The 26,234-nt window shown below is 48.3% G+C and overlaps 3 protein-coding genes across 4 annotated transcripts; 1 reads left to right on the top strand and 2 right to left on the bottom strand.

Moving 5' to 3' along the window:
- Positions 1-280: 280 nt before the first annotated feature.
- LOC140896826 (olfactory receptor 10D3-like) lies at positions 281-1,362 on the bottom strand. Its single transcript, XM_073308831.1, has 2 exons — positions 1,304-1,362; positions 281-1,226 (listed from the first exon to the last, which is right to left on the bottom strand). Exons 1-2 carry the CDS (start codon positions 1,360-1,362, stop codon positions 281-283), a joined length of 1,005 nt encoding a protein of 334 aa, XP_073164932.1.
- An 8,911-nt stretch (positions 1,363-10,273) lies between these two features.
- Positions 10,274-11,355, bottom strand: LOC140896825 (olfactory receptor 10D3-like). The gene is made up of 2 exons (XM_073308830.1): positions 11,297-11,355; positions 10,274-11,219 (listed from the first exon to the last, which is right to left on the bottom strand). Exons 1-2 carry the CDS (start codon positions 11,353-11,355, stop codon positions 10,274-10,276), a joined length of 1,005 nt encoding a protein of 334 aa, XP_073164931.1.
- A 4,353-nt stretch (positions 11,356-15,708) lies between these two features.
- Positions 15,709-26,016, top strand: LOC140897094 (olfactory receptor 10G6-like). 2 transcript variants are annotated; one of them, XM_073309398.1, is made up of 2 exons: positions 15,709-15,741; positions 25,132-26,016. In XM_073309398.1, exons 1-2 carry the CDS (start codon positions 15,709-15,711, stop codon positions 26,014-26,016), a joined length of 918 nt encoding a protein of 305 aa, XP_073165499.1. The 2 variants fall into 2 exon arrangements, with proteins under 2 accessions (XP_073165499.1, XP_073165500.1); XM_073309399.1 differs by lacking the exon at positions 15,709-15,741 and having other exon boundaries at positions 25,108-26,016.
- Positions 26,017-26,234: the final 218 nt, after the last annotated feature.

The raw sequence follows: 26,234 nt of genomic DNA, 5'->3' as shown, positions 1-26,234 counted from the left end.
TTGGAGAGGAATCAGAGAAGAGCCATGAGAATAATTGAAGGAGTAGAAAACCTGCTTTATAATGATGGACTTAAAGAGTTCGAGCTCTGTAGAGCTGTGTAATAAGGCCAAGATTTTCAACGTCCTCTTCAAGGTTTGAATCTCCAATTTCTACTAACTGTAGTGCAGACTGATTGTACCTGTCGCTTAGGCAGCTTTGAAAATGTCAGCCTCACAGCATGTCAAAGACAGCTCGGTATTTCCAAGCAGACCCATATGCTACTCCTGCACCTGCTGCATATCAACGTGCAGGCGTTTGACCCCCTCTCAGTTTTCTTAGAGCTGCTTTCACCTCCTTGTTCCTCAGCGTGTAGATGGCTGGGTTCAGCATGGGCGTGACCACGTTGCCGAAGATCTGCATAGGAGTCACCAGCACTTTGCTCAGCTGGGGCTGTGTGTAGACCAGGGCGCAGGGCCCGAAGAACAGCGTCACCACCGCCAGATGCGAGGCGCAAGTGGAGGCGGCTTTGCGCCGCCCTTCGGCCGAGTTTATCTTCAGGACGGAATAGACGATCCTGACGTAGGACGCGAGGATGAGGAGGAAGCAGGTCGTGGGCACCATGCCAGTGTTGGTGAAGGTCACGGTCTCGATGATGTATGTGTCTGCACAGGCCAGCTTGACCACCGGGAAGATGTCGCAGAAGAAATAGTCCACCACATTGGACCCGCAGTAGGGCAGCGTGAAGGTCAGGCTGGTGAGGATGGTGGCGTGGAAGGAGCTGGTGATCCAGGTGCCGGCGGCCAGGAGGGTGCACACCCTCCGGTTCATGATGAGCAGGTAGCGCAGGGGGTGGCAGATGGCCACGTACCGGTCGTAGGCCATGATGGTGTAGAGCAGGCACTCGGTGCTGCCCAGGAAGTGGCAGAAGAAGACCTGGGACATGCACCCGCCCAGAGAGATGGTTCTATTCTTGGCCCAGAGGTTGGCCAGGAATTTAGGGGTACTGATGGAGGAAAAACCAATGTCCAGCACGGAGAGGTTGCAGAGGAAGAAATACATGGGGGTGTGCAGATGGGGGTCAGCGAGGATGGCTAATAAGATAAGCAGGTTGCCCAGCAGGGTGCAGAGGTAGAAGGCTAAGAAGGTGACGAAGAGGATGGTCTGGAGGCCATCGGTGTTGGGGATCCCTAAGAGGATGAAATGAGTCACCGCAGTGTGGTTGACCCGCCCCACGGAGGACTCATTCCTGGGGTAGGGGAGAGAAATAACGCCAGTGAGTTACTGAAACCAAAAGACCTGTCATCCTAGAGCTGCAATGCTTACCCTTCCTTCCACAGCCCCCATGACTCACAGTCATTAGGAGTGGTGTACATTTCTATCATTGTAATGCCACTTGGGGTCAGGGTCTCACTGTGCTAGTGCTGAACATGGAAAGAGCAAATGTCTGCCTTGAAGATCCTACAGTTCAGAGAGGAACAAAGGGGACGTATTTTCTATTCTATTCTAGTCCATTCCAGTTTCTTTTCCTCTTTCCTGTCCTATTCCAATGTCTTCAATTCTGTTCTGTCTAAGCCCTTTCCCCACCCCTGTCACCACAGTACCTTTGAGCCTTCCTTTTGTGGCCAGCATTTGTCATATATAGTTTGGTCTCTCCCTCGTGCTCTCCGCAGAGGGATAGCCGTGTGTGCAGTGGAGTGATTGTTTTGGTAGGGTTTTGTTGTTATAAATGCACTGGCTGCTATGTGTTTGTGTTAAGGAAGAGGACGAGGATGGAAATTACAAACCAATGAATGTGGTGAAGAATTGCCTCAGCTTTGTTAATGATGTGAATTGTTGGGGAGGGTGTTATTGGGATTAGCGAGAGCAGGAAAAGGAAAGAAGAAGGGGAATAGTCATAGCCAGAGGTGCTGGAACTCGGGCTGCTGGGCGGGGGGCAGCTCCTCCCTTGACATGGTTACCATCATGTCCAGGGTTCACAGTTTGGTTCAATTTCTCAGCACCCCCACTACACAAATTGTTCCTCAGCACCCGTGGCCACAGCTTGTCTTTGCTCGGCCGTGATCAGCTCGGCTGTGTGGATAACATGCCAGAGGGATTTTTAAGGTGAGATTTAAAGGACAATAACAAAGAGCCTGTTTGGGTTTTGCTAGGGAGTTTTCCCTGTGCAGGAGAGGCAGAGCTGAAGTGGAAACGCTGGCAGGGTGGGGATATAACACATGGAGAGAGGGAGATAAAGGATAGATACACCACAGACAGACAGACAGGCAGGCAGGTACTGCACAGAGAAGGATGGATACAGGGCTGGATCGATTTCTCTCTAAAGAAAATATTTGGCTGACGTCATCTCCCTCTGTGCGAGACAGAGACTGACAGATTCAGAGACAGGCAGAGACTGAGGGAACTTTACCAAAGTAGGAGTCTTACACTGGCTGCATTGGGAAAGGCCGATCCAGCTGCCTGGAATTCTTCCTTTCTGTCCCCGGCCGTGATTCCTGTGTAGCACCATCCAGCTTTCTTATCCCAAACGGCCCATCGCCCAGGAGAGGTGCACAGCCTGGGCCCTTGGTATCCAACCCGGAGACCTAATCAGCTCTGAAGCTAGCCTGGGCTGCCCGCAGCGTATCACCCCACACTGCCGCCGAGCCCCACAGCTTCCAGCCTCCTTATGGCTCTCCGTGGTCGTTAAATCCTCTTCGGGCCCTTCGGGACCAGGGTTCTGAATCCCCACCAGGCTCCCAGACTGAGACCGCAGCAGAGTCACCAATTAATGGAGATTTTGCATCATTTGAGAGAACGCTCATAGACCCCCGGGACCAAACCCTCCGCGGGCATCAGTAAGTGTAGCGCCATGGAACTGAAAAGGCCAGATCCCCAGCTCCACCAGGGTCCAGATTCTGCTCTCGCTCCCCCTGACCTGACTCCTGGGAAACTCCATTGGATTCCCTGGGGCTGTTTCCTCTCTCAGCCACACACCCTGGTGTAAATCAGGAGTAATGCCATTGGACTGAAGGGAGCTGCGTAGATTTCTACCAGCTGAGAATCTAACCCAGACATTGTGAGGGGGGAGGGGATGTTCATGTTCGTCTAGGCTCTCCTGCGATGTGACACAAGGCAGAGAATTCCCCCCAGGGTGTGAAATAGGCGTAAACTGGGCCAGAGGTTCATCTGGAGGCCTCTGAAGCCAACAGAGCTTTGTCCTTGGTTTGTATCCCCTGCTGTTCCCCTGCCCCCTTCTCTGTGTCTCTGTGTGCACAAGATTGTATCCATGCACTGGTGAAATTCACCCCTGAAATTCATAGATAGCCACATACTGTATGAATACAACCCTGTGCAGACAGAGGGCAGCATACGTCCTGTGCACCAGTTCTCATCACTTTTTGCAGTACAGTAGAGACTCCAAGAGGAGCATTGAGTTATTTTTGGCAGCACAGTACAGCAGCCCCCAACTCCAGCAAGATCCTGGTACTGTTGTTCTGGGTGCAGCTCAGACACAGAGTGAGGCAGACCCTGCCTTTCAGGTTAATCTAAATTAACCCAAACATAGGAAGGATTATCTATGCCATCCCTCCTCTTCTCATTGGGTTGAATGTCACTCTGCATCTTTCTGGGCCTCGCGTGTGTTCTCTTACCCTCTGTAACGAGGCTGGTTCTCGCGGGACCGCACGGAGAGTGCCAGTTCAGGACAAACGGCTTCAAGCAGGGCAGTTACAGCCCAAGACTGGGGTTTTTCCACCTCTAAGGCAAACCAAACCAGACAGACAGAGCAGACTTTGGTCTCACCCCACTGGCTAACCACAAGTCACACAAGCAATTCCCTTCGACACTCCCGTTTCCCAGTATCACCACCAGTGCCACTTGTTATGGGGACAGATGGTTAGGAAAACCAATACCCCAGTAAAAGAAAAAAGGTTCTCTCAATCCCAAAGGACCAAGCCCCAGACTCAGGTCAATATACAAGTTAGATCTTACCCACAAATCACGCTGTTGCCAATCCTTTAGAATCTAAAATCTAAAGGTTTATCCATAAAAGGAAAAAGATAGAGATGAGAGCTAGAATGGGTTAAATGGAATCAATTACATACAGTCATGGCAAAGTTCTTGGTTCAAGCTTGTCGCAGAGGTGGAATAGGCTGCAGGTTCAGATCAAGTCTCTGGAGAGCATCCCCAGCTGGGATGGGTCTTTCAGTCCTTGGTTCAAAGCTTCAGGGTAGCAAAGTCCCTCCAGAGGTAGGAAGCAGGACTGAAGACAAGATGGAGAAGCTGCAGCAGCTTTTTATATTCTCTTGCCGTGTGGTCTTTCTTCTTTTGTCCCAAGGACAAGCTGCCCATCACATGGCCTGGAAAACCCTCAGAGTTCTGTCCATAGACATGTCCCTGCATGCCTTGCTGAGTCGCAAGGCATATCTGCCTTCTCTCAATGGGTCAGTTGAATAGCTGATGGCCCTTAATGGGCCATCCAGCAGGCTAGGCAGAGCTGACGTCACATTGTCTGGGGTGTCCCCCAGAAGCACAGCACAAGTTTGAAATACAGACAGTACAGAGCCAATACTTACAACTTTAAATAGAAAAATGATACATGCATACAGATAGCATAATCATAAAAAACGACCAAACCATAACCTTGTCTTAGACACCTTATTTGACTCCCTTTATGCAAGATTTGGTGCCACTACAGGACCGTGGTTGCAACAATGTTCTATACGGTCCCAGTTCAAGTCAATAACATCAGACCCTCCCCTTTGCATAGTCCGGGTTCGGAGGAAGGGCCTTTAGAGGATTATGGCTGATTTAACTGAACCAAAGCTGCTCCTTCACTCGCCAGGTAAATGGAATAGACACAAGCCTCGTCTTGTACCTCTACTGTGCATCTACACTAAGGGGCTGGTGGGGGTTGGCTACATTGCTGGGAAGCTCTGTAGCGTGGACAAATCCACAGACCCCTGCACAGAGAGGGATGTGAGAGAGACAGGGCTGGATTAGGGGGGTTCCAGCAATTACCTCCTCCATCCATTTGCTGTAGCCCAGCACTGCAGTTTTAATAAGGCCTCTTGTGATTCCTCTAGTCGCGATCATTTCCTGCTCCACCTCGGGTGGGCGTCTTACTTGGGAGCCAGGATGAAGAGGCAGAAGGCAGAGGGTATAATTATTCTCTGTAGAAGTGTTATCCCCAGCCCAGTCAGAGCATCCCACGGGGTGCAATGGCCCCTGGGATCAATTAAAATGTCTACATTTCTAATGAGCCCCCAGGCTGGGCCTTCTCACTGCGCTGGGAGCCAGGCTCAGAATTTACTCTTGGCTGCATCAACTGGGTTCTGTGTGTCTTTGCCACGTACCCTGGAGCTGGATCTGCATTTGACTGTTTTAATTTCTATTATCACTAGTATTATCATGGGTATTATGGTAGGACCTACATTTTGGAACTGAGGCGTAGGCTGCTTTGTGCCACACCCAGCAAAGACAGATAGAAACAGTCCCCAACTGAATGTGATACACATTTCATCGCTGCGAGTGACCAACGATTTAATTTTTCATGTATAACAGATGGGGAAACTGAGGCACGAAGAGATTTAGTGAATTACTTAAGGTCAAATACAGAGTCTACTATAGAGCCTGTACTGGAACGCAGATCTCCTGTGTCCCAAGCCTTTGTCTTGGCCACAAGATAATGGTTGGCAAATAATTCCCATGGACTCTTTAAATGTAAGTCTGTTGAATTGATACAGTTCTCAGTTACAAAATATTATAGCCACCTGCTTTCCCTGCTTCTCCCTCTACGGCCATCTAGTTAGGGTTGCAAAGCACCCAGTTTTTGACCAGAACGCCCAGTCGAAAAGGGGTCCTGGCAGCTCCCGTCAGCACCCAGGGGGCTCCGGGCGAAGGCAGGCTCCTTGCTTGCCCGAGCTCTGCATGGCTGCTGGAAATGGCCACCAGGTCCTTGTGGCCCCTAGGCACATGTGTGGCCAGGGAAGCTCCATGCACAGCCCCCGCCCCTAGTGCCAGTTCCACAGCTCCCATTGGCCATGAACTGCAACCAATGGGAGCTGCAGGGGCAGTGCCTTCGGGTGTGAGGGCAGCACGCAGAGCCTCCCTCGCTGTCCATGCACCTAGGGCCTGTGTCTTCCTCCTGGGATCCATGGCAAGCGCTGCCGGGACCCCACACCCCAAACCCATCCTGCACCCCAACTTCCTACCCCAAACTCCTCATCCCCAACTCCACCCCAGATCCCAGACACCCAGCCAGAGCCCTCACTCCCCCACACACACTCCAACCCCCTGTCCAAGCCTGGAGACCCCTCCTGCACCCCAAACCCCGCATCTCTGGTCCCAGCTGAGTGTCCACACCCCCAGACAGAGTCCTCATCCCCTGTCAAGGTTCATCCCCCATTCTGAACTCTAGGGTACAGATGTGAGGACCTGCATGAAAGACCCCCTAAGCTTATTCTACCAGCTTAGGTTAAAAACTTCCCCAAGTTACAAACTTTGCCTTGTCCTTGAACCGTATGCTGCCACCACCAAGCGTGTTAATAAAGAACAGGGAAAGAGCCCACTTGGAGATGTCTTCCTCCAAAATATCCCCCCCAAGCCCTACATCCCCTTTCCTGGGGAAGGCTTGATAATAATATCCTCACCAATTGGTACAGGTGAACACAGACCCAAACCCTTGGATCTTAAGAACAATGAAAAATCAGGTTCTTAAAAGAAGAATTTTATTTAAAGAAAAGGTAAAAGAATCACCTCTGTAAAATCAGGATGGTAAATACCTTACAGGGTAATCAGATTCAAAACATAGAGAATCCCTCTAGGCAAAATCTTAAGTTACAAAAAGACAAAAAAACAGGAAGATACATTCCCTCCAGCACAGCTTATTTTACAAGCCATTAAACAAAAGAAAATCTAATGCATTTTCTAGCTAGATTACTTACTAACTTTACAGGAGTTGTAAGGCTGCATTCCTGATCTGTTCCCGGCAAAAGCATCACACAGACAGACAGACCCTTTGCTCTCCCACCCTCCAGATTTGAAAGTATCTTGTCCCCTCATTGGTCATTTTGGTCAGGTGCCAGCGAGGTTATCCTAGCTTCTTAACCCTTTACAGGTGAAAGGGTTTTGCCTCTGGCCAGGAGGGATTTTATAGCACTGTATACAGAAAGGTGGTTACCCTTCCCTTTATATTTATGACACCCCCCAACTCCCTGCCCCAGCCCAGAGCCCTCTCCAGCACCCCAAACCCCTCATTCCCAGTCCCACCCCATAGTCCGCACCCCCAGCCAGAGGGCTCACCGCTTCCTGCACCCCAACACTGTGCCCCAGCCCGGTGAAAGTGAATGAAGGTGAGGGAGAGTGAGTGACAGAGGGAAGGGGGATGGAGCGAGCAGGGGTGGGGCCTCATAGAAGATGTGGGGCAGGGGAGGGGCCTTGAGGAAGGGGTGGAGTAGTGGGCAAGGACAAGCGGTGTTTAGTTTTGTGCGATTAGAAAGTTGGCAACCCTGCGTCCAGTGCCCATGGCTTGGAAGTCAATGGAGTTTTCCCATTGTCCATCAGAATGTACTTTGTTTTTTAAAATCAATGTGCACAATTTGTGCACTGATCTTCCATTCCAGGTTTTCTTATCTCAGGCACATAGTCTGGATTTGTGTCTTGTTGGAAATTGGTTCCCTCGACCAATGCAAAGAAACAACAGAGAAAATTCAGGATGAACCCCAGCAGTTCAAAGGGGGCGCTGAAGTGCAGGGAGTGGTGGAGGCAATTCTGTAGGGGGTGCTCTTCCCCCCGAGTCAGGGCTTTTTCTAGTACCGGGATGCTGGGCTCACTTGCACTGTTCTGCAGGGAGATGTTATCTACCCCAGGTTCCTTTCATTTTATTTCTTTTATTATTTTTTCATTTCAAGGCACAAGGTTAAATCCCATGGCCTAGGAGTTAGTGATTGTGACAGGTTGTCCCCCGCTCCAGAGTGCCACCTGATGGGGTACCACTGAGCCTGCCAGTTCCACCAGCCTGGGCTCCGTTACACTGTCTTGCTGAGCCAGGCCCTCAAACCTCCTCCAGCACACACACAGGTAGGGACACATCCAGCTGCAGAAAGACACAGACACTGAAATCAGCTCTGCGTGGGAATATTCAGCTAGGGAATTGCCAGCACCCAAGTTCACACCCCCTCTGGTATGTAAACGCAAAATGGTTTTGTCTTGTGCTGCACAGGGAACTGTACAGCATAAGCTCATGAAATCCACTCCCTCCCTCAATGTGGAGGAAGATATGCACACTCCCCCCACCCACCCACCCTGGTGTTATGAATTCCACAAACTGGTTTTAGAGAAAGCACAAATACGTTTATTAACTACAGAAGATATATTTTAAGTGATTAAATGGGATAGCAAACAGGTCAAAGCAGATTACCTACTAAATAAACAAACCGCAAACTGAGTTAACACACTAGATTGGTAGGATATGATTTAGCAAATTCTCACCCTGAGAGACAAGCAGGCTGGCAGATTTTTAAGGCATAAGCTGCCTAGGCTTTGCAGCTTGGGTTTCCCACGTTTTCATACATAGGCTAGAAATCCCTTAGCCTGGGACCATCACTTCCCCCTATTCTGTCTTTGTTCTTCAGGTGTTTCCAGGTGACTTGTTGTAGGGAGAGTGAGATACCATCATGATGCCATTTCCCCCCTTTTATAGCTTCTTCCCACTTGCTGGAAAGCTCTTTTGCTGTGACCTGGGTCAAACAGTTCCCATTGGGCAGTGCTGTCTCTGAGAGGTTTCTATTGTACGCAGTTCCTGGGATAATCCTTGTGCTTGTGCATTTCCTCCCTGAGCCATTAACTTTATTTGGCCTTTTTACTGTTGTACCTGAAAGTCTTCTTGTTTCAGTTTCAGTAGCACAAACATAGGCAAACTTCATAACTTCACATACAAAGAAAGCACATACAATTCAATGAGATATTAATGTCTAGCAGATCAAGACTTTTAGAATGATAACTTACAAAGCATATTTCATGCAAAACATGTCCTAATTACATGACAGTGGTGAATATTGGGGTGTCAGGGTATCACAGTGGTAAGTCAGAAAAATACATTATTATTTCTGTCGTATGGAAGGCCTGGAGGCTCACATGCAAGGGGTGCTGCAAAGACACACTGCGAGAGACAGCCCCTGCCCCAAAGGGATTACCAGAGAAATGGTTGGGAGAAGGGAATAATTTTTAGCAGTGTCTCAGGTGAGGAACTGAGCCCCAAAGAGATTATGTCATCCTCCTAATTTCCTGCCTAGCTCTCATGAAATCTGGCATTAATGTATTCACTTCCTGCCTCACCCAAACCCTGGGTAACTTTATTGACTTCATCCGTCATGAGAACACTAGCGTAACTCAGCTGCCCTACTTCAATCTGAGCAGAATTCCTTTGGCCTTTTCCCTAACACTAACCCTAGGCTAACACCAGTGTGTTTCTCCCTTGTCCTGGGAAAACTCCATTGATGTTCATCCGAACCCCAACCCTGGAATAGCTCCTTTGACCTCCTCCCCAGTCTGGATCAGGATCTCTGGTTAAGGGGGTGCAAGGAAACAATGTGCATTTTAATGCAGTTAAAGGTACGCACCTATATCTAGGAATGAAGAATCAGGGCTATGCTTATAGGACTGGGTCCTCTCTTCTGGGGAGCCGTGACTCTGAAAATGATTTGCGGGTCATGGTGGAGAATCAGCTGAACGTGAGCTCACAGTGCAACGTTGGGGCCAGAAGAGCTAATGAGATCCTGGGATGCATAAAGGAGGAATCTCGAGTACGGGCAGAGAGGTGATTTTAGCTCCCTGTTTGGCACTGGTGTGACCACTGATGCAATATTGTGTTCCGTTCTGCTGTTCACAATTCCAGACGGGTGCTGATAAATTGGAGAGGGTTCAGAAAAGAACCATGAGAATAACTGAAGGAGTAGAAAACCTGCCTGATAATGATAGACTTAAAGAGTTTGAGCTCTGTAGAGCTGTGTAATAAGGCCAAGATTTTGTAAGTCCTCTACAAAATTTGGATCTCCAATTCTTATTAATTTGAATATAGGCTGAGTGTGCCTGTCCCTCAGGCAGCTGGGAAAAGATCAGCCTTACAGCATGTCAAAGACAGCTCAGTATATTAGGAGCATTTCTATGACTGGTAGAGATCCACATAGATAGATGGGGCTGTGTGGGGATGGGGAGAGACAGAGACGTTCACAAGAGCCACAGAGCCGCCATGGAGATGTATTTGTCGATGTATTTCCAAGCAGATGCACATGCTACTTCTGCAGCTGCTGCATATCAACGTGCAGGCATTTGACCCACTCTCAGTTTTCTCAGAGCTGCTTTCACCTCCTTGTTCCTCAGCGTGTAGATGGCTGGGTTCAGCATGGGCGTGACCACGTTGCCGAAGATCTGCACAGGGGTCACCAGCACTTTGCTCAGCTGGGGCTGTGTGTAGACCAGGGCGCAGGGCCCGAAGAACAGCGTCACCACCGCCAGATGCGAGGCGCAAGTGGAGGCTGCTTTGCGCCGCCCTTCGGCCGAGTTTATCTTCAGGACGGAATAGACGATCCTGACGTAGGACGCGAGGATGAGGAGGAAGCAGGTCGTGGGCACCATGCCAGTGTTGGTGAAGGTCACGGTCTCGATGATGTATGTGTCTGCACAGGCCAGCTTGACCACCGGGAAGATGTCGCAGAAGAAATAGTCCACCACATTGGACCCGCAGTAGGGCAGCGTGAAGGTCAGGCTGGTGAGGATGGTGGCGTGGAAGGAGCTGGTGATCCAGGTGCCGGCGGCCAGGAGGGCGCACACCCTCCAGTTCATGATGAGCAGGTAGCGCAGGGGGTGGCAGATGGCCACGTACCGGTCGTAGGCCATGACGGTGTAGAGCAGGCACTCGGTGCTGCCCAGGAAGTGGTAGAAGAAGACCTGGGACATGCACCCGCCCAGAGAGATGGTTCTATTCTTGGCCCAGAGGTTGGCCAGGAATTTAGGGGTGCTGATGGAGGAAAAACCGATGTCCAGCACGGAGAGGTTGCAGAGGAAGAAATACATGGGGGTGTGCAGATGGGGGTCAGCGAGGATGGCTAATAAGATAAGCAGGTTGCCCAGCAGAGTGCAGAGATAGAAGGCTAAGAAGGTGATGAAGAGGATGGTCTGGAGGCCATCGGTGTTGGGGATCCCTAAGAGGATGAAATGAGTCACCACAGTATGGTTGACCCGCCCCACGGAGGACTCATTCCTGGGGTAGGGGAGAGAAATAATGCCAGTGAGTTACTTAAACCAAAAGACCTGTCATCCTATAGCTGCAATGCTCACCCTTCCTTCCACAGCCTCCATGACTCACAGTCATTCGGAGTGGTGTATATTTCTATCATTGTAATGCCACTTGGGGTCAGGGTCTCACTGTGCTGGTGCTGAACATGGAAAGAGCAAATGTCTGGCTTGAAGATCCTACAGTACAGAGATGAACAGACAAAGGGGACATTCTATTCTATTCTAACCAATTTATTTTACTCTCATAAAAAAACAACCTTCCACACAACTTTCCACACAAACTTCCTCATGGCTGGACTTTACTAAAACTAGACAAGCCATTTACAACACACACTTTGCTTCTCTTGATGACATCTTCATCATCTGGACCCATGGAAAAGAAGCCCTTGAGGAATTCCACCATGATTTCAACAATTTCCATCCCACCATCCCACCACCATCCCACCACCTCAGCCTGGTCCAGTCCACACAAGAGATCCACTTCCTGGACACTACAGTGCTAATAAACGATGGTCACATAAACACCACCCTATACCGGAAACCTACTGACCGCTATTCCTACCTACATGCCTCCAGCTTTCACCCTGACCACACCACACGATCCATCATCTACAGGCAAGCTCTGCGATACAACCGCATTTGCTCCAACCCCTCAGACAGAGACAAACACCTACAAGATCTCTATCAAGCATTCTTACAACTACAATACCCACCTGCGGAAGTGAAGAAACAGATTGATAGAGCCAGAAGAGTTCCCAGAAGTCCCCTACTACAGGACAGGCCTAACAAAGAAAAGAACAGAACGCCACTAGCCGTCACCTTCAGCCCCCAAACTAAAACCCCTCCAACGCATTATTAAGGATCTACAACGTGTCCTGAAGGATGACCCAACACTCTCACAAATCCTGGGAGACAGGCCAGTCCTTGCCTACAGACAGCCCCCCAACCTAAAGCAAATACTCACCAGCAACCACATACCACACAACAGGACCACTAACCCAGGAACCTATCCTTGCAACAAAGCCCGTTGCCAACTGTGCCCACATATCTATTCAGGGGACACCATCACAGGGCCTAATAACATCAGCCACACTATCAGAGGCTCGTTCACCTGCACATCCACCAATGTGATCTATGCCATCATGTGCCAGCAATGCCCCTCTGCCATGTACATTGGTCAAACTGGACAGTCTCTACGTAAAAGAATAAATGGACACAAATCAGATGTCAAGAATTATAACATTCATAAACCAGTCGGAGAACACTTCAATCTCTCTGGTCACGCAATTACAGACATGAAAGTTGCTATATTACAACAAAAAAACTTCAAATCCAGACTCCAGCGAGAAACTGTTGAATTGGAATTCATTTGCAAATTTGATACAATTAACTTAGGCTTGAATAGAGACTGGGAGTGGCTAAGTCATTATGCAAGATAACCTATATCCCCTTGTTTTTTCCTCCCCCCCCCTCAAGACATTCTTGTTAAACCCTGGATTTGTGCTGGAAATGGCCCACCTTGATTATCATACACAATGTAAGGAGAGTGGTCACTTTAGATAAGCTATTACTAGCAGGAGAGTGGGGTGGGAGGAGGTATTTTTTTCATGCTTTCTGTGTATATAAAAAGATCTTCTACACTTTCCACAGTATGCATCCGATGAAGTGAGTTGTAGCTCACGAAAGCTTATGCTCAAATAAATTGGTTAGTCTCTAAGGTTCCACAAGTACTCCTTTTCTTTTTGCGAATACAGACTAACACGGCTGTCACTCTGAAACCTATTCTATTCTAGTTTCTACTCTTCTCTCCTGTCCTTTTCCAGTTTCCTGAATTCTATTCTATGTAGGCCCTTTCTCCACCCTTCTCACCATGGTACCTTAGAGCCTTCCGTTTGTGGCTAACATTTCCCATATGTGGTTTGTTCTCTCTCTCTCTCTGTCTCTCCTGCTCTCTGCAGAGTTACTATCCTCTGTGCAGTGCAATGCTTTGTTTTGGTAGGGTTTTGTTGATATAAAGGCACGGGCTGCTACGTGTTTGTGTTAAGGAAGAGGACAAGGATGGAACATACAAACCAATGAATGTGGTGAAGAATTCCCCAGCTTTGTTAATTATGTGTATTGTTTGGGGCTTTATTGGGGTTAGAGAGAGAAGGAAAAAGAGAGAATGAGAAGCAGAATAGCCACAGCCATAAGTGCTGGAACTCGGGGTGCTGGGGGTTTAGCAGCACCCCCTGGTTGAACGTGGTTTCCCTCATACTCAGGGTTCACAGTTTGGTTCAGTGGCTCTCAGCATCTCCGCTACACAAATTTTTCCAGCACCCCTGGCCACAGCCTATCTCTGCTTGGCCACGATCAGCAGGCTCGGCTCTGTGGATAACATGCCAGAGGGATTTTTAAGGTGAGATTTAAAGGACAATAACAGAGACCCTGTTTGGGTTTTGCTAGGGAGTTTTCCCTGTGCAGGAGAGGCAGAGCTGAAGGGGAAACGCTGGCAGGTTGGGGATATAACACATGGAGAGAGGGAGATAAAGGATAGATACACCACAGACAGACAGACAGGCAGGCAGGTACTGCACAGAGAAGGATGGATACAGGGCTGGATCGATTTCTCTCTAAAGAAAATATTTGGCTGACGTCATCTCCCTCTGTGCGAGACAGAGACTGACAGATTCAGAGACAGAGGGAACTTTACCAAAGTAGGAGTCTTACACTGGCTGCATTGGGAAAGGCCGATCCAGCTGCCTGGAATTCTTCCTTTCTGTCCCCGGCCGTGACTCCTGTGTAGCACCATCCAGCTTTCTTATCCCAAACGGCCCATCGCCCAGGAGAGGTGCACAGCCTGGGCCCTTGGTATCCAACCCGGAGACCTAATCTGCTCTGAAGCTAGCCAGGGCTGCCCGCAGCGTATCACCCCACACTGCCGCCAAGCCCCACAGCTTCCTCACAGCTTCCAGCCTCCTTATGGCTCTCCGTGGTCGTTAAATACCCTTTGGGCCCTTCGGGACCAGGGTCCTGAATCCCCACCAGGCTCCTAGACTGAGACCGCAGCAGAGTTGCCAATTAATGGAGATTTTGCATCATTTGAGAGAACGCTCATAGACCCCCGGGACCAAGCCCTCCGCCGGCATCAGTAAGTGTAGCGCCATGGAACTGAAAGGGCCAGATCTCCAGTTCCACCACGGTCTGGATTCTGCTCTCTCTCCCCCTGACCTGACTCCTGGGGAACTCCACTGGATTTCCTGGGGCTGTCTCCCCTCTCAGCCACACACCCTGGTGTAAATCAGGAGTAACGCCATTGGATTGAAAGGAGCTGTGTAGATTTCTACCAGCTGAGAATCTGACCCAGACATTGTGAGGGAGGGAGGGGACATTCATGCTCATCTAGGCTCTCCTGCGGTGTGACACAAGGCAGAGAATTCCCCCCAGAGGTGTGAAATAGGAGTAACCTGGGCCACAGGTTCAGCTGAAGGACTCTGAATCCAGCAGAGCTTTGTCCTTGGTTTGTATCCCCTGCTGTTCCCCTGCCCTTTCTCTGTGTCTCTGTGCACAGGGATGTATCCATGCACTGGTGTGGTTATGTGAGGGTGAAATTCACTGCTGTGCAGACAGATGACAGCAAACGTCCTGTGCACCATGTCTCATCACTTTTTGCAGTATACTAGAGACTCTGACAAGAGCATTGAGTTATTTTTGGCAGTATAATACGCCCCTCCCCGGTCAACTCCAACAATATCATGGTACTCCTGGGGGAATTCTGCACTAGTCGGAACAGAGCCACATAGGAACAGGGGAGTGGCTGGCGGGGGCACAGAGACACATGGGGACAGGGAGGGGGTACAGGGACAAATAGGGACAGGAGGGGGGGTGCAAGGCCACATGGGGATAGGGGAGTGGGTGTCTGGATAGGGGTGGTAGGGCACATGTGGAAAGGGGTAGATGTACCTGACTGAACAGGAGAGGCTCGGGGTTAATGAGGGTCTGCATGGGGGAAGCTCCCTAAGAATCCCTTCCCACCCCACAAAATAACCTGTTTCATACTTTCCCCACCCATACATAACAACCCACCAAGTTCATACCCAGGCTCCTTCCCAGCAATTTACTTCCCTCTCCCTCCGGTCCTCTATTACCCCTGACTCCCCCAAGCCTTTGCACTGTTTCTGAGGGGTGAGAGAAATATGGTTCTGTATTGTAGTTTAAATGAATTATTACTCAGAGTTCTGAATTAATATGCCTAGTAAAGAATCTATTTGTCAAAAAACATTTCCTGAATCTTCTTTTCTGTCTCTGTTGTTAAAGACATACTTGCTGACAGGTATTATGAAATAAATGACCACAAATAATTGAAATTGGTATCAAGTATCAGAGGGGTAGCTGTGTTAGTCTGTATCCACAAAAACAACGAGGAGTCCGGTGGTACCTTAAAGACTAACAGATTTATTTGGGCATAAACTTTCATGGGAAAAAAGCCCAGTTCTTCAGATGCTTATGCCCAAATAAATCTGTTAGTCTTTAAGGTGCCACCTTGTTGTTTTTTTGAAATTGGTGTGATTGTGTTGTATTATTTTAACACAAGATGCAGAATTTGATGCAGAATTTTGAAATATTGTGTGCAGAATTTTTAATTTTTTGGTGCAGAATTCCCCCAGGAGTAAGGCTTGGACTTAAAGCAAGGATTCAGCACCTTTGTTATGTACAAAGGAATTGGAGAGGGTTCAGAGATGAGCAATAAAAATTACTTGAGGGCTGGAAAAAATTTGCCTTACAAAGAGAGGTTTAAGAAGGTCCATCTATTTAGCTTATCAGAAAGAAGATCAAGAGGTGACTTCGTGACAGGGTGTGAGAACCTTCATGAGAAGAAAAGACAAGGCATGAATCATCTCTTTAATCCAGCAGAGAAAGGCACAAGAACTAAAGACTGGAAGCTGAAGTCCGGCGAGCTCAAATTAGAAACAAAGCTATGCGTTTTTTAACAGGAAATGTGATTAATTATTAACACTAGCAACCAAGGGAGGTGATGGAGTCTCTATCTTTTGAAGTCTTCAGATCAAGGTGGGATGCCTTTCTGGAAGATATGCTTTAGTCAAACACAAGTTATTGGTCTCACTATAGGAGTAACCGTATGAAATTCCCTGGCCTGTCTAACTAAATGATCTAATGGTCCTGGCCTTAAACTCCAGGAACCTATGAAAAAAACCCACAGCATAGTCAAATATTATAGCTCTTACTCTCTGGGCACAGAATGACTTTTCTAACAATTTACAAATAAATCGGTTAATTTGTTTATGAATTAAAAAGGGTCCTTTTAATAATTAACACGTAGTATTGGATCATTTCTTTGAGCTGAAGGATCTTAATAATAAATAAATAATAATAACAGATTGACAGAGCCAGAAGAGTTCCCAGAAGTCACCTACTACAGGACAGGCCCAACAAAGAAAATAACAGAACGCCACTAGCCATCACCTTCAGCCCCCAACTAAAACCTCTCCAACTCATCATCAAGGATCTACAACCTATCCTGAAGGACAACCCATCACTCTCACAGATCTCGGGAGACAGGCCAGTCCTTGCTTACAGACAGCCCTCAAACATGAAGCAAATACTCACCAGCAACCACACACCACACAACAGAACCACTAACCCAGGAACCTATTCTTGCAACAAAGCCCGTTGCCAACTGTGTCCACATATCTTTTCAGGGGACACCATCATAGGGCCTAATCACATCAGCCACACTATCAGAGGCTCGTTCACCTGCACATCCACCAATGTGATATATGCCATCATGTGCCAGCAATGCCCCTCTGCCATGTACATTGGTCAAACTGGACAGTCTCTACGTAAAAGAATAAATGAACACAAATCAGACGTCAAGAATTATAACATTCAAAAACCAGTCGGAGAACACTTCAATCTCTTTGGTCACTTGATTACAGACCTAAAAGTGGCAATTCTTCAACAAAAAAACTTCAAAACCAGACTCCAGAGAGAGACTGCTGAATTGGAATTAATTTGCAAACTGGATACAATTAATGTAGGCTTGAATAAAGACTGGGAGTGGATGGGTCATTACACAAAGTAAAACTATTTCCCCATGTTTATTCCCCCCCCCTCTGTTCCTCAAGCATTCTTGTCAACTGCTGGAAATGGCCCACCTTGATTATCACTACAAAAGGTTCCCCCCTTCCCTCTCTCCTGCTGGTAATAGCTCACCTTAAGTGATCACTCTGGTTACAGTGTGTATGGTAACACCCACTGTTTCATATTCTCTATGTATATAAATCTCCCCACTATATTTTCCACTGAATGCATCCGATGAAGTGAGCTGTAGCTCACAAAAGCTTATGCTCAAATAAATTGGTTAGTCTCTAAGGTGCCACAAGTCCTCCTGTTCTTTTTGCGAATAGACTAACATGGCTGCTACTCTGAAACCTTAATAATAAAATAGCTCAGAGGTGTCAAACTTCCCTTATGGTTAAAATTCACTGAAATCTTGTGTATTGGCTACAGCTGAAGACTTTAATTGGGATTAATGGTCATTCCCCCCCCCATTATTTTTCGTAAGTGAAAATTTCTCCTTCAGAACAGTCTGATGAACAACATGCTACTACAGAGAGTTCCACGTAGAACTGGCACTGCCCTCTTCCAAAATGGCTGACAGCTGTCACGGAGTGTGGGGACTCCGGGCCCTGCACCCCTCTTCCTGGGATTCACCGTGACTCTCAGCCAGCCAGTAAAACGGAAGGTTTATTGGACAATAAGAACACAGTCTAAAACAGAGCTTGTGGGTATAACCAGGACCCCTCAGTCAAGTCCTTCTGGGGAGCAGGGAGCTTAGACCCCAGCCCTGGGGTTCCCTGCGTTGGACCACCCAGCCCCAAACTGAAACCAAAACCCCCCTCCCCCAGTCTCACTCTTCCACGCCCCGGCTCCTCCTCCAGCCTTTGTCCAGTTTCCCGGGCAAAGGTGTCACCTGGGTCCAACCCCCTCCCAGCTCCGGTGATAGGCTCAGGTCCCCTCACTCCAGTGGAGTCACCCCCTGCTCTCCCGTGCCCCGGGCAGACAGTCCCAGCAGAACTAGATGCCATTCCCCAGTCAGTCTGCCCCACTCCCTGCTGCGTCACAACATCTCCTGCTGTTCTCAGTGAGACTAGGGAAATAACTCACTCAGTTTGGTGGCCATCTATCTCCCATTGTTCTCACTGGGACTGAAGCCACAGGCTGCCCATAAAAGCCTTAAAATGGTGGTTGCTGGCTTCATTCTTGCTGGAAAAAAGGAGAGGGAGTGGCCATTTTGAAAGAGGGTAGCTCATCTGAGGGAAGCTGTGGTTTTACTCCCCTTGAGGACTAAGGAGGTGGGAGGCCATTTTGAAAGATGGAAGTTCTTTGTGAGTTTCTCTAAAGGAGAAGATTTTATGTGCTGGCAGATAAACCTCCAGTTATGAAAAATAACAACCAAAATTACCCCCCCCACACACACACAAGCAACTGAGAGGGCAGGAAGAGGAAACTTAGACTGTGTGGAAACAGGGGAAAGAGAAAAAAGAAATATTGTGTGTGTAGGTGTAACACCGACACACCCCAGTCGTCAGCAGGTGGGATCGAACCTGGGGACTTTGAAGCTTAGTGAATGAGCCTCTACCACATGAGTGGGAGTGACCCATGTAGTGGAAGACACAATGAAGATGACTGGATGTGGAAGCTGTGGTATGTACATGATCCTGGAGGGGGTACCTGGAAAGAGTTTTGTCTGCATGAAGTGCCGTCTGATAGAGCTGATGGAAGAAAAGATCCTAGGATTGGAGATGCAGGTGGAAAGTCTGACTGAGTTTAGAAGGGGGTTCGAGCAGATTATGGAGCAAAGACATGAGGCAGCTGAAGGGAAAAGCTCAGACTTGCAGATGGAAAGAGGACTGAAGAATTCTGAGGGGAGACTGCTGGGTGAAGAAAATGGACAGTGGAAGCATGTGACTAAGAGAACCGGACAGAGGAAAAGACGGGCTAGTGAAGAAGAAATAGAGCTTAAGAACAGGTTTGCAGAGTTGGAAAATGAAGAAGGGGTTCAGCAGGTGGTCACTGAAGGTGGAAGGGCAAGGAAGAAGAGAAGAGCTGCTAGTCCTATAGGAAAAGGGGAAGAGCCAATGGAGACTACACCAAATATGAGCGCCAGGAGGATACAGGATGGGTTGAAGAGGATTACAAGGGAGAATAGGAATGGAAAGAACCTGCAGCCAGAGGGAACAGGGTTAGACCGGAGAATCACACCGTCACCAGGAAAAGGCAGGTCTACGTGATCGGGGACTCCTTACTGAGAAGAATAGACAGGCCTGTAACCAGAGCTGATCCAGAGAATAGAAGGGTGTGCTGTCTTCCAGGTGCTAAGATATGAGATGTGGACCTGAGGTTGAAAAGGATCCTAAAGGGAGCAGGAAAGAATCCACTGATTGTCCTTCATGTAGGAACAAATGATACCAGTAGATTCTTACTGGAATGTATCAAGGGAGACTATGCCACGCTGGGGAAGACACTTAAGGAAATTGAGGCTCAGGTGATCTTCAGTGGGATTCTGCCTGTTCCTAGAGAAGGGCAACAAAGGCGTGACAAGATTATGACTATCAACAGATGGCTCAGGCAGTGGTGCTAGAAGGAGGGCTTTGGGATCTATGGCCACTGGGAGGCATTCATGGACAGAGGACAGTTCTCTCGGGATGGACTTCATCTGAGTAGGGAAGGAAATAGACTTCTAGGATGGAGGCTGGCACAACTGATTCAGAGAGCTTTAAACTAGGAATTGGGGGAGATGGTTGGGAGATGTCCAGGTAATCTCCACGCTGGATTTTAGCATTGAGACGGAAGAAAACAAAGTAAGAAAGGATACAGCCGTGGGTAGGAGAATGGATTTAAGGAGGAAGGGCAGCGTGGGTACCAGTCTAATAGGTCATACTGGCTGTAGAATGTCTGTGCCTAATCGGGTACAGAATGTGAGCGAGGCCAAACAGCAAAAATGAAGATGTTTGTACACCAATGCGAGGAGCCTGGGTAACAAAATGGAGGAACTAGAGCTACTGGTGCAGGAAGTGAAAGCAGATATTCTAGGGAGAACAGGAACAGGGTGGAATAGTCGTCACGACTGGAGTACGGGTATGAAGGGTCTGTGCTGTTTAGGAAAGACCAAAATAAAGGCAAAGGTGGTGCAGTAGCATTGTCCATCAATGAGGAGGTAGAATGTAAAGAAATAAGAAGCGATGGAATGGATCAGACAGAGTCCGTCTGGGCAAAAATCACACTGGGGAAGAAAACTACGAGAGCCTCCCCTGGGATAGTGCTTGGGGTGGGCTAGAGACCGCCGGGATCCGATCTGGATATGGATCGAGCCCTCTTCAATGTTTTTAATGAAGTAAATACTAATGGAAATTGCGTGATCCTGGGAGCCTTTAACTTCCCAGATACAGACTGGAGGACAAGTGCTAGTAATAATAATAGGGCTCAGATTTTCCTAGATGTGATAGCTGATGGATTCCTCCATCAAGTAGTTGCTGAACCGACAAGAGGGGATGCCATTTTAGATTGGGTTTTGGTCAGTAGTGAGGACCTCATAGAAGAAATGGTTGTAGGGGACAACCTTGGTTCAAGTGATCATGAGCTAATTCAGTTCAAACTGAATGGAAGGATAAACAAAAATAAATCTGCGACTAGGGTTTTTTATTTCAAAAGGGCTGACTTTCAAAAATTAAGGAAATTAGTTAGGGAAGTGGATTGGACTGAAGAACTTATGGATCTAAAGGCAGAGGAGGCCTGGGATTACTTCAAGTCAAAGCTGCAGAAGCTATCGGAAGCCTGCATCCCAAGAAAGGGGAAAAAATTCATAGGCAGGAGTGGTAGACCAAGCTGGATGAGCAAGCATCTCAGAGAGGTGATTAAGAAAAAGCAGAAAGCCTACAGGGAGTGGAAGATGGGAGGGATCAGCAAGGAAAGCTACCTTATTGAGGCCAGAACATGTAGGGATAAACTGAGAAAGGCTAAAAGTCAAGTAGAGTTGGACCTTGCAAAGGGAATTAAAACCAATAGTAAAAGGTTCTATAGCCATATAAATAAGAAGAAAACAAAGAAAGAAGAAGTGGGACTGCTAAACACTGAGGATGGAGTGGTGGTTTAGAATAATCTAGGCATGGCCCAATATCTAAACAAATACTTTGCCTCAGTCTTTAATAAGGCTAATGAGGATCTTAGGGATAATGGTAGCATGACAAATGGGAATGAGGATATGGAGGTAGATATTACCATATCTGAGATAGAAGCAAAACTCGAACAGCTTAATGGGACTAAATCGGTGACCCCAGATAATCTTCATCCAAGAATATTAAAGGAATTGGCACATGAAATTGCAAGCCCATTAGCAAGAATTTTTAATGAATCTGTAAACTCAGGGATTGTACCGTACGATTGGAGAATTGCTAACATAGTTCCTGTTTTTAAGAAAGGGAAAAAAAGTGAGCCGGGTAACTACAGCCCTGTTAGTTTGACATCTGTAGTATGCAAGGTCTTGGAAAAAATTTTGAAGGAGAAAGTAGTTAAGGACATTGAGGTCAATGGTAAATGGGACAAAATACAACATGGTTTTACAAAAGGTAGAGCATGCCAAACCAACCTGATCTCCTTCTTTGAGAAAGTAACAGATTTTTTAGACAAAGGAAATGCAGTGGATCTAATTTACCTCAATTTCAGTACAGCATTTGATACGGTGCCACATGGGGAATTATTAGTTAAGTTGGAAAAGATGGGGATCAATATGAAAATTGAAAGGTGGATAAGGAATTGGTTAAAGGGGAGACTACAACGGGTCCTACTGAAAGGTGAACTGTCAGGCTGGAGGGAGGTTACCAATGGAGTTCCTCAGGGATTGATTTTGGGACCAATCTTATTTAATCTTTTTATTACTGAACTTGGCACAAAAAGTGGGAGTGTGCTAATAAAGTTTGCGGATGATACAAAGCTGGGAGGTATTGCCAATTTAGAGAGGAACCGGGATATCATACAGGAGGATCTGGATGACCTTGTAAACTGGAGTAATAGTAATAGGATGAAATTTAATAGTGAAAAGTGTAAGGTCATACATTTAGGGATTAATAACAAGAATTTTAGTTATAAGCTGGGGATGCATCAGTTAGAAGTAACGGAGGAGGAGAAGGACCTTGGAGTATTGGTTGATCACAGGATGACTATAAGCTGCCAATGTGATATGTCCGTGAAAAAAGCTAATGCGGTCTTGGAATGCATCAGGCGAGGTATTTCCAGTAGAGATCAGGAGGTGTTAATACTGTTATACAAGGCACTGGTGAGACCTCATCTGGAATACTACGTGCAGTTCTGGTCTCCCATGTTTAAGAAGGATGAGTTCAAACTTGAACAGGTACAGAGAAGGGCTACTAGGATGATCCGAGGAATGGAAAACCTATCTTATGAAAGGAGACTCAAAGAGCTTGGCTTGTTTAGCCTAACCAAAAGAAAGTTGAGGGGAGATATGATTGCTCTCTATAAATATATCAGAGGGATAAATACCGGAGAGGGAGAGGAATTATTTAAGCTCAGTACCAACGTGGACACAAGAACAAATGGATATAAACTGGCCATCAGGAAATTTAGACTTGAAATTAGACGAAGGTTTCTAACCATCAGAGAAGTGAAGTTCTGGAATAGCCTTCCAAGGGAAGCAGTGGGGGCAAAAGACCTATCTGGCTTCAAGACTAAAAATTGATAAGTTTATGGAGGAGATGGTATGATGGGATAACATGATTTTGGCAATTAACTGATCTTTAAATATTCATGGTAAATAGGCCCAATGGCCTGTGATGGGATGTTAGATGGGGTGGGATCTTAGTTACTACAGAGAATTCTTTCCTGGGTATCTGGCTGGTGAGTCTTGCCCACATGCTCAGGGTTCAGCTGATCGCCGTATTTGGGGCCAGGAAGCAATTTTCCTCCAGGGCAGATTGGAAGAGGTCCTGGGGGTTTTTCGCCTTCCTCTGTAGCATGGGGCATGGGTCACTTGCTGGAGGATTCTCTGCACCTTGAAGTCTTTAAACCATGATTTGAGGACTTCAGTAGCTCAGACATAGGTGAGAGGTTTATTGCAGGAGTGGGTGGGTGAGATTCTGTGGCCTGCATTGTGCAGGAGGTCAGACTAGATGATCATAATGGTCCCTTCTGACCTTAACATCTATGAGTCTATCTATGAGTCTATGAGCTAAAAGCCACATGGCTCTTGGTTAAGGCTGCAGCAGACTCATTCATCTCTAAATGGTCTCGGTGCCATTACATGGGACAAAGCACCACAACCAGGAGGCGTGTGGGTTACATAGTCAGAGAAAGGACAAATGCAAGAAGGAGTGGAACTGGTTTGTGTATGGAGAGGAATGTGGGGTGCAGGAGGGAAGGAACTGGTGTGTGTGTGTGCGTGAACGTGGAGTGGAGGAGGGAGGGGAAACTGATGTGTGCGCACAGGGGAATGTGGGGTGCAGGAGGGAAGGGGAACAGGTGTGTATTTGTGTAGGGAAATATGGGGTGTCATAGGGTGGAAGAGTTTGGTGCTGGGGATGTGTGTAGGCGGGTCTCTGCAATACTGAACCCCTCCTCCTTACAGCACAGCACACTGTAGCAGTGCACTGGGGCATTGGGTTCCGCACTGACTGCTAGCGGACAGCTTCCTGCATTGATCCCCGCCCCATGTCCCTGCAGAACAGCACCCCCTAGCATCATATTGGAGAATTGCAGTCAGTGCTGATTCAGAGAGGAGAGCCCTCCCCCACGACTGTGTCACCATGCTGGTTCCTGCAACACAGCATCCTCTAATGCCACCTTGGGTTCAGAACGGACATGGAGGGGAGAAAATCCCCTGCTGACCCCCTCATCCCACTTCCTGACACACAGCGCCCCCTAGTGCCATGCTGGAACACTAGCGTCAGCACTGACTGTGAGGGGAGAGCGCCCCCTACTGAGACCAAACTGCCCGCTCTGAAGTTCCACACTGGGCCATTCTTTTAAGATCCTAAGTCAATGCTCTGTCTCCTTCATTTTTGCCCCAAACACCATTTCTAATAATGATCATTGGGGTTTGCCAATGGGGGACCTCATTATTCACGTAAAAATACAGCAAATGTCAACAGTTTAATATTAGAGCAGCCATGAGTGGTGCTGCGGAGAGAGAAATACACAAGGGGGAAGAGGGGAGAATGCAGAGACGAGGGCAGCAGGGACGCCAGGTTATAAGAAGCTGCAGAGAGAAAGGACACGGCAGAGCTGAAGGAGAAATTAAACAGAGGGGAGAAATGATGCACAGAAACAGAGAAACTGCCAGAGAAGATCAGCACTGGGACCCACCCAGCTTAGTGGCATCACATTGGACACAAAGGCACCTCCTGTGTGGAATGTTTGATTGGGGGGTAAAGGGAGATCTCAGAGCCTAGAAGAGAGCAAGTGGGAGTGGCTTAAAGACCTAGCCATGGCATCCCAACTGGAACACACGCCAGGTAACGGTATTCAGAGGGGCAGCTGTAGGACTAGTCTGTCACCTGTTTCAGGCTCTCTCTGCTGCTCTTCCTCACTATGGGGCCAGGTCCCTAGTTGGTGAAAATTCCCATTTCCAATGGCAAGTGAGTCCTTCATGCCACCCAACAGCCACTCGCTCCTTGATGGTGGCCTGAACTGACAGTTCCAGTATTGACTTTCCAGAGTGGAAGTTTCTTCCCCCTGCACGAGAGTGAGTCTTATCCCAAATGCCCCTGAAAAGATCACCCATTGCTTCTCTGCTCATTAATCATTAACACCCCGCATTCACTCACAGGGACACAGAGTGAATGGAGTGTGGGAACAGATCCCAGCTCACCCATTTCATCCTGGTGGGGATCCCATACCCCCCAGAGCTGCAGGTGCCCTTGTTCCTCTTCTTCTTCCTCATCTACCTATTGACACTATGCGGGAACCTGCTCATCCTGCTGGCGGTGGCCCGGGAGTGTCGGCTGCACAAGCCCATGTACTGGTTCCTCTGCCACTTGTCCTTCCTGGACATGACGGTCTCCTCGGTGGTGGTGCCCAAGGTGGTGGCTGGCTTCCTGCCGGGCGGCGGGGCCATCTCCTTCCATGGCTGCATGGCCCAGCTCTTCTTCTTCCACTTCCTTGGCTGCACCGAGTGCTTCCTCTACACGGTCATGCCCTACAACCGCTTCCTGGCCATCTGCAAGCCACTGCGCTACAGCGTCATTATGAACCGTGGAGCCTGCCTGTGCCTGGCAGCGGGGACCTGGCTAGGGGTCTCCCTGAACTCCACAATGCAGACCGTGCTCACCTTCCGGCTGCCATACGGCTGGGACACCCAGGTAGGCTACCTCTTCTGTGATATTCCGGCTGTGTTGAAGCTGGTCTGTGGGGACACGGCACTCAATAAGCTGGTGACATCTATGGACATCGGCTTCCTGGCTGTCACCTGCTTCCTGCTGATCCTGATGTCTTACGTCTACATTATCTTGGCCATCCTGAGGATCTGCTCCGCTGAGGGCAAGCATCGGGCCTTCTCCACCTGCATGGCTCATATCACGGTGGTGGTGACCTACTACGTGCCCCTGGTCTTCATCTACCTGAGACCAGGTTCCCAGCACCCACTGCATGGTGTGCTGGCTGTATTCTACACCACAGTAACCCTGCTCCTCAACCCCCTCATCTACACACTGGGGAACAAGGAGATGAAAGCTGCTCTATTGAGACTGTGAGGCAGGAAAGTGTCAGGGCTTGAGCCATAATTATCCTGCCTTCAGCAGGAGCTGCCTGAGAACTGGACAGGAGAGAGGGTCCTGGAGACAGAAGTCAGGACTCCCCTGTTCTGCCTCTCTTCTGTGGGGGAGTTGGGGTCAGTGGCTTGGAGTAGGAACAGATGGATTTTTTATATCTGCCCCTGACTCTGGGACAGGCGCAGGTTACTGTGCTTAGA

Source organism: Lepidochelys kempii, chromosome 13, assembly GCF_965140265.1.
Source record: "Lepidochelys kempii isolate rLepKem1 chromosome 13, rLepKem1.hap2, whole genome shotgun sequence".
Taxonomy (NCBI): domain Eukaryota; kingdom Metazoa; phylum Chordata; order Testudines; family Cheloniidae; genus Lepidochelys; species Lepidochelys kempii.
The sequence above is the reverse complement of the archived record's forward strand: the minus strand, read 5'-3'. Positions and strand labels throughout refer to the sequence as shown.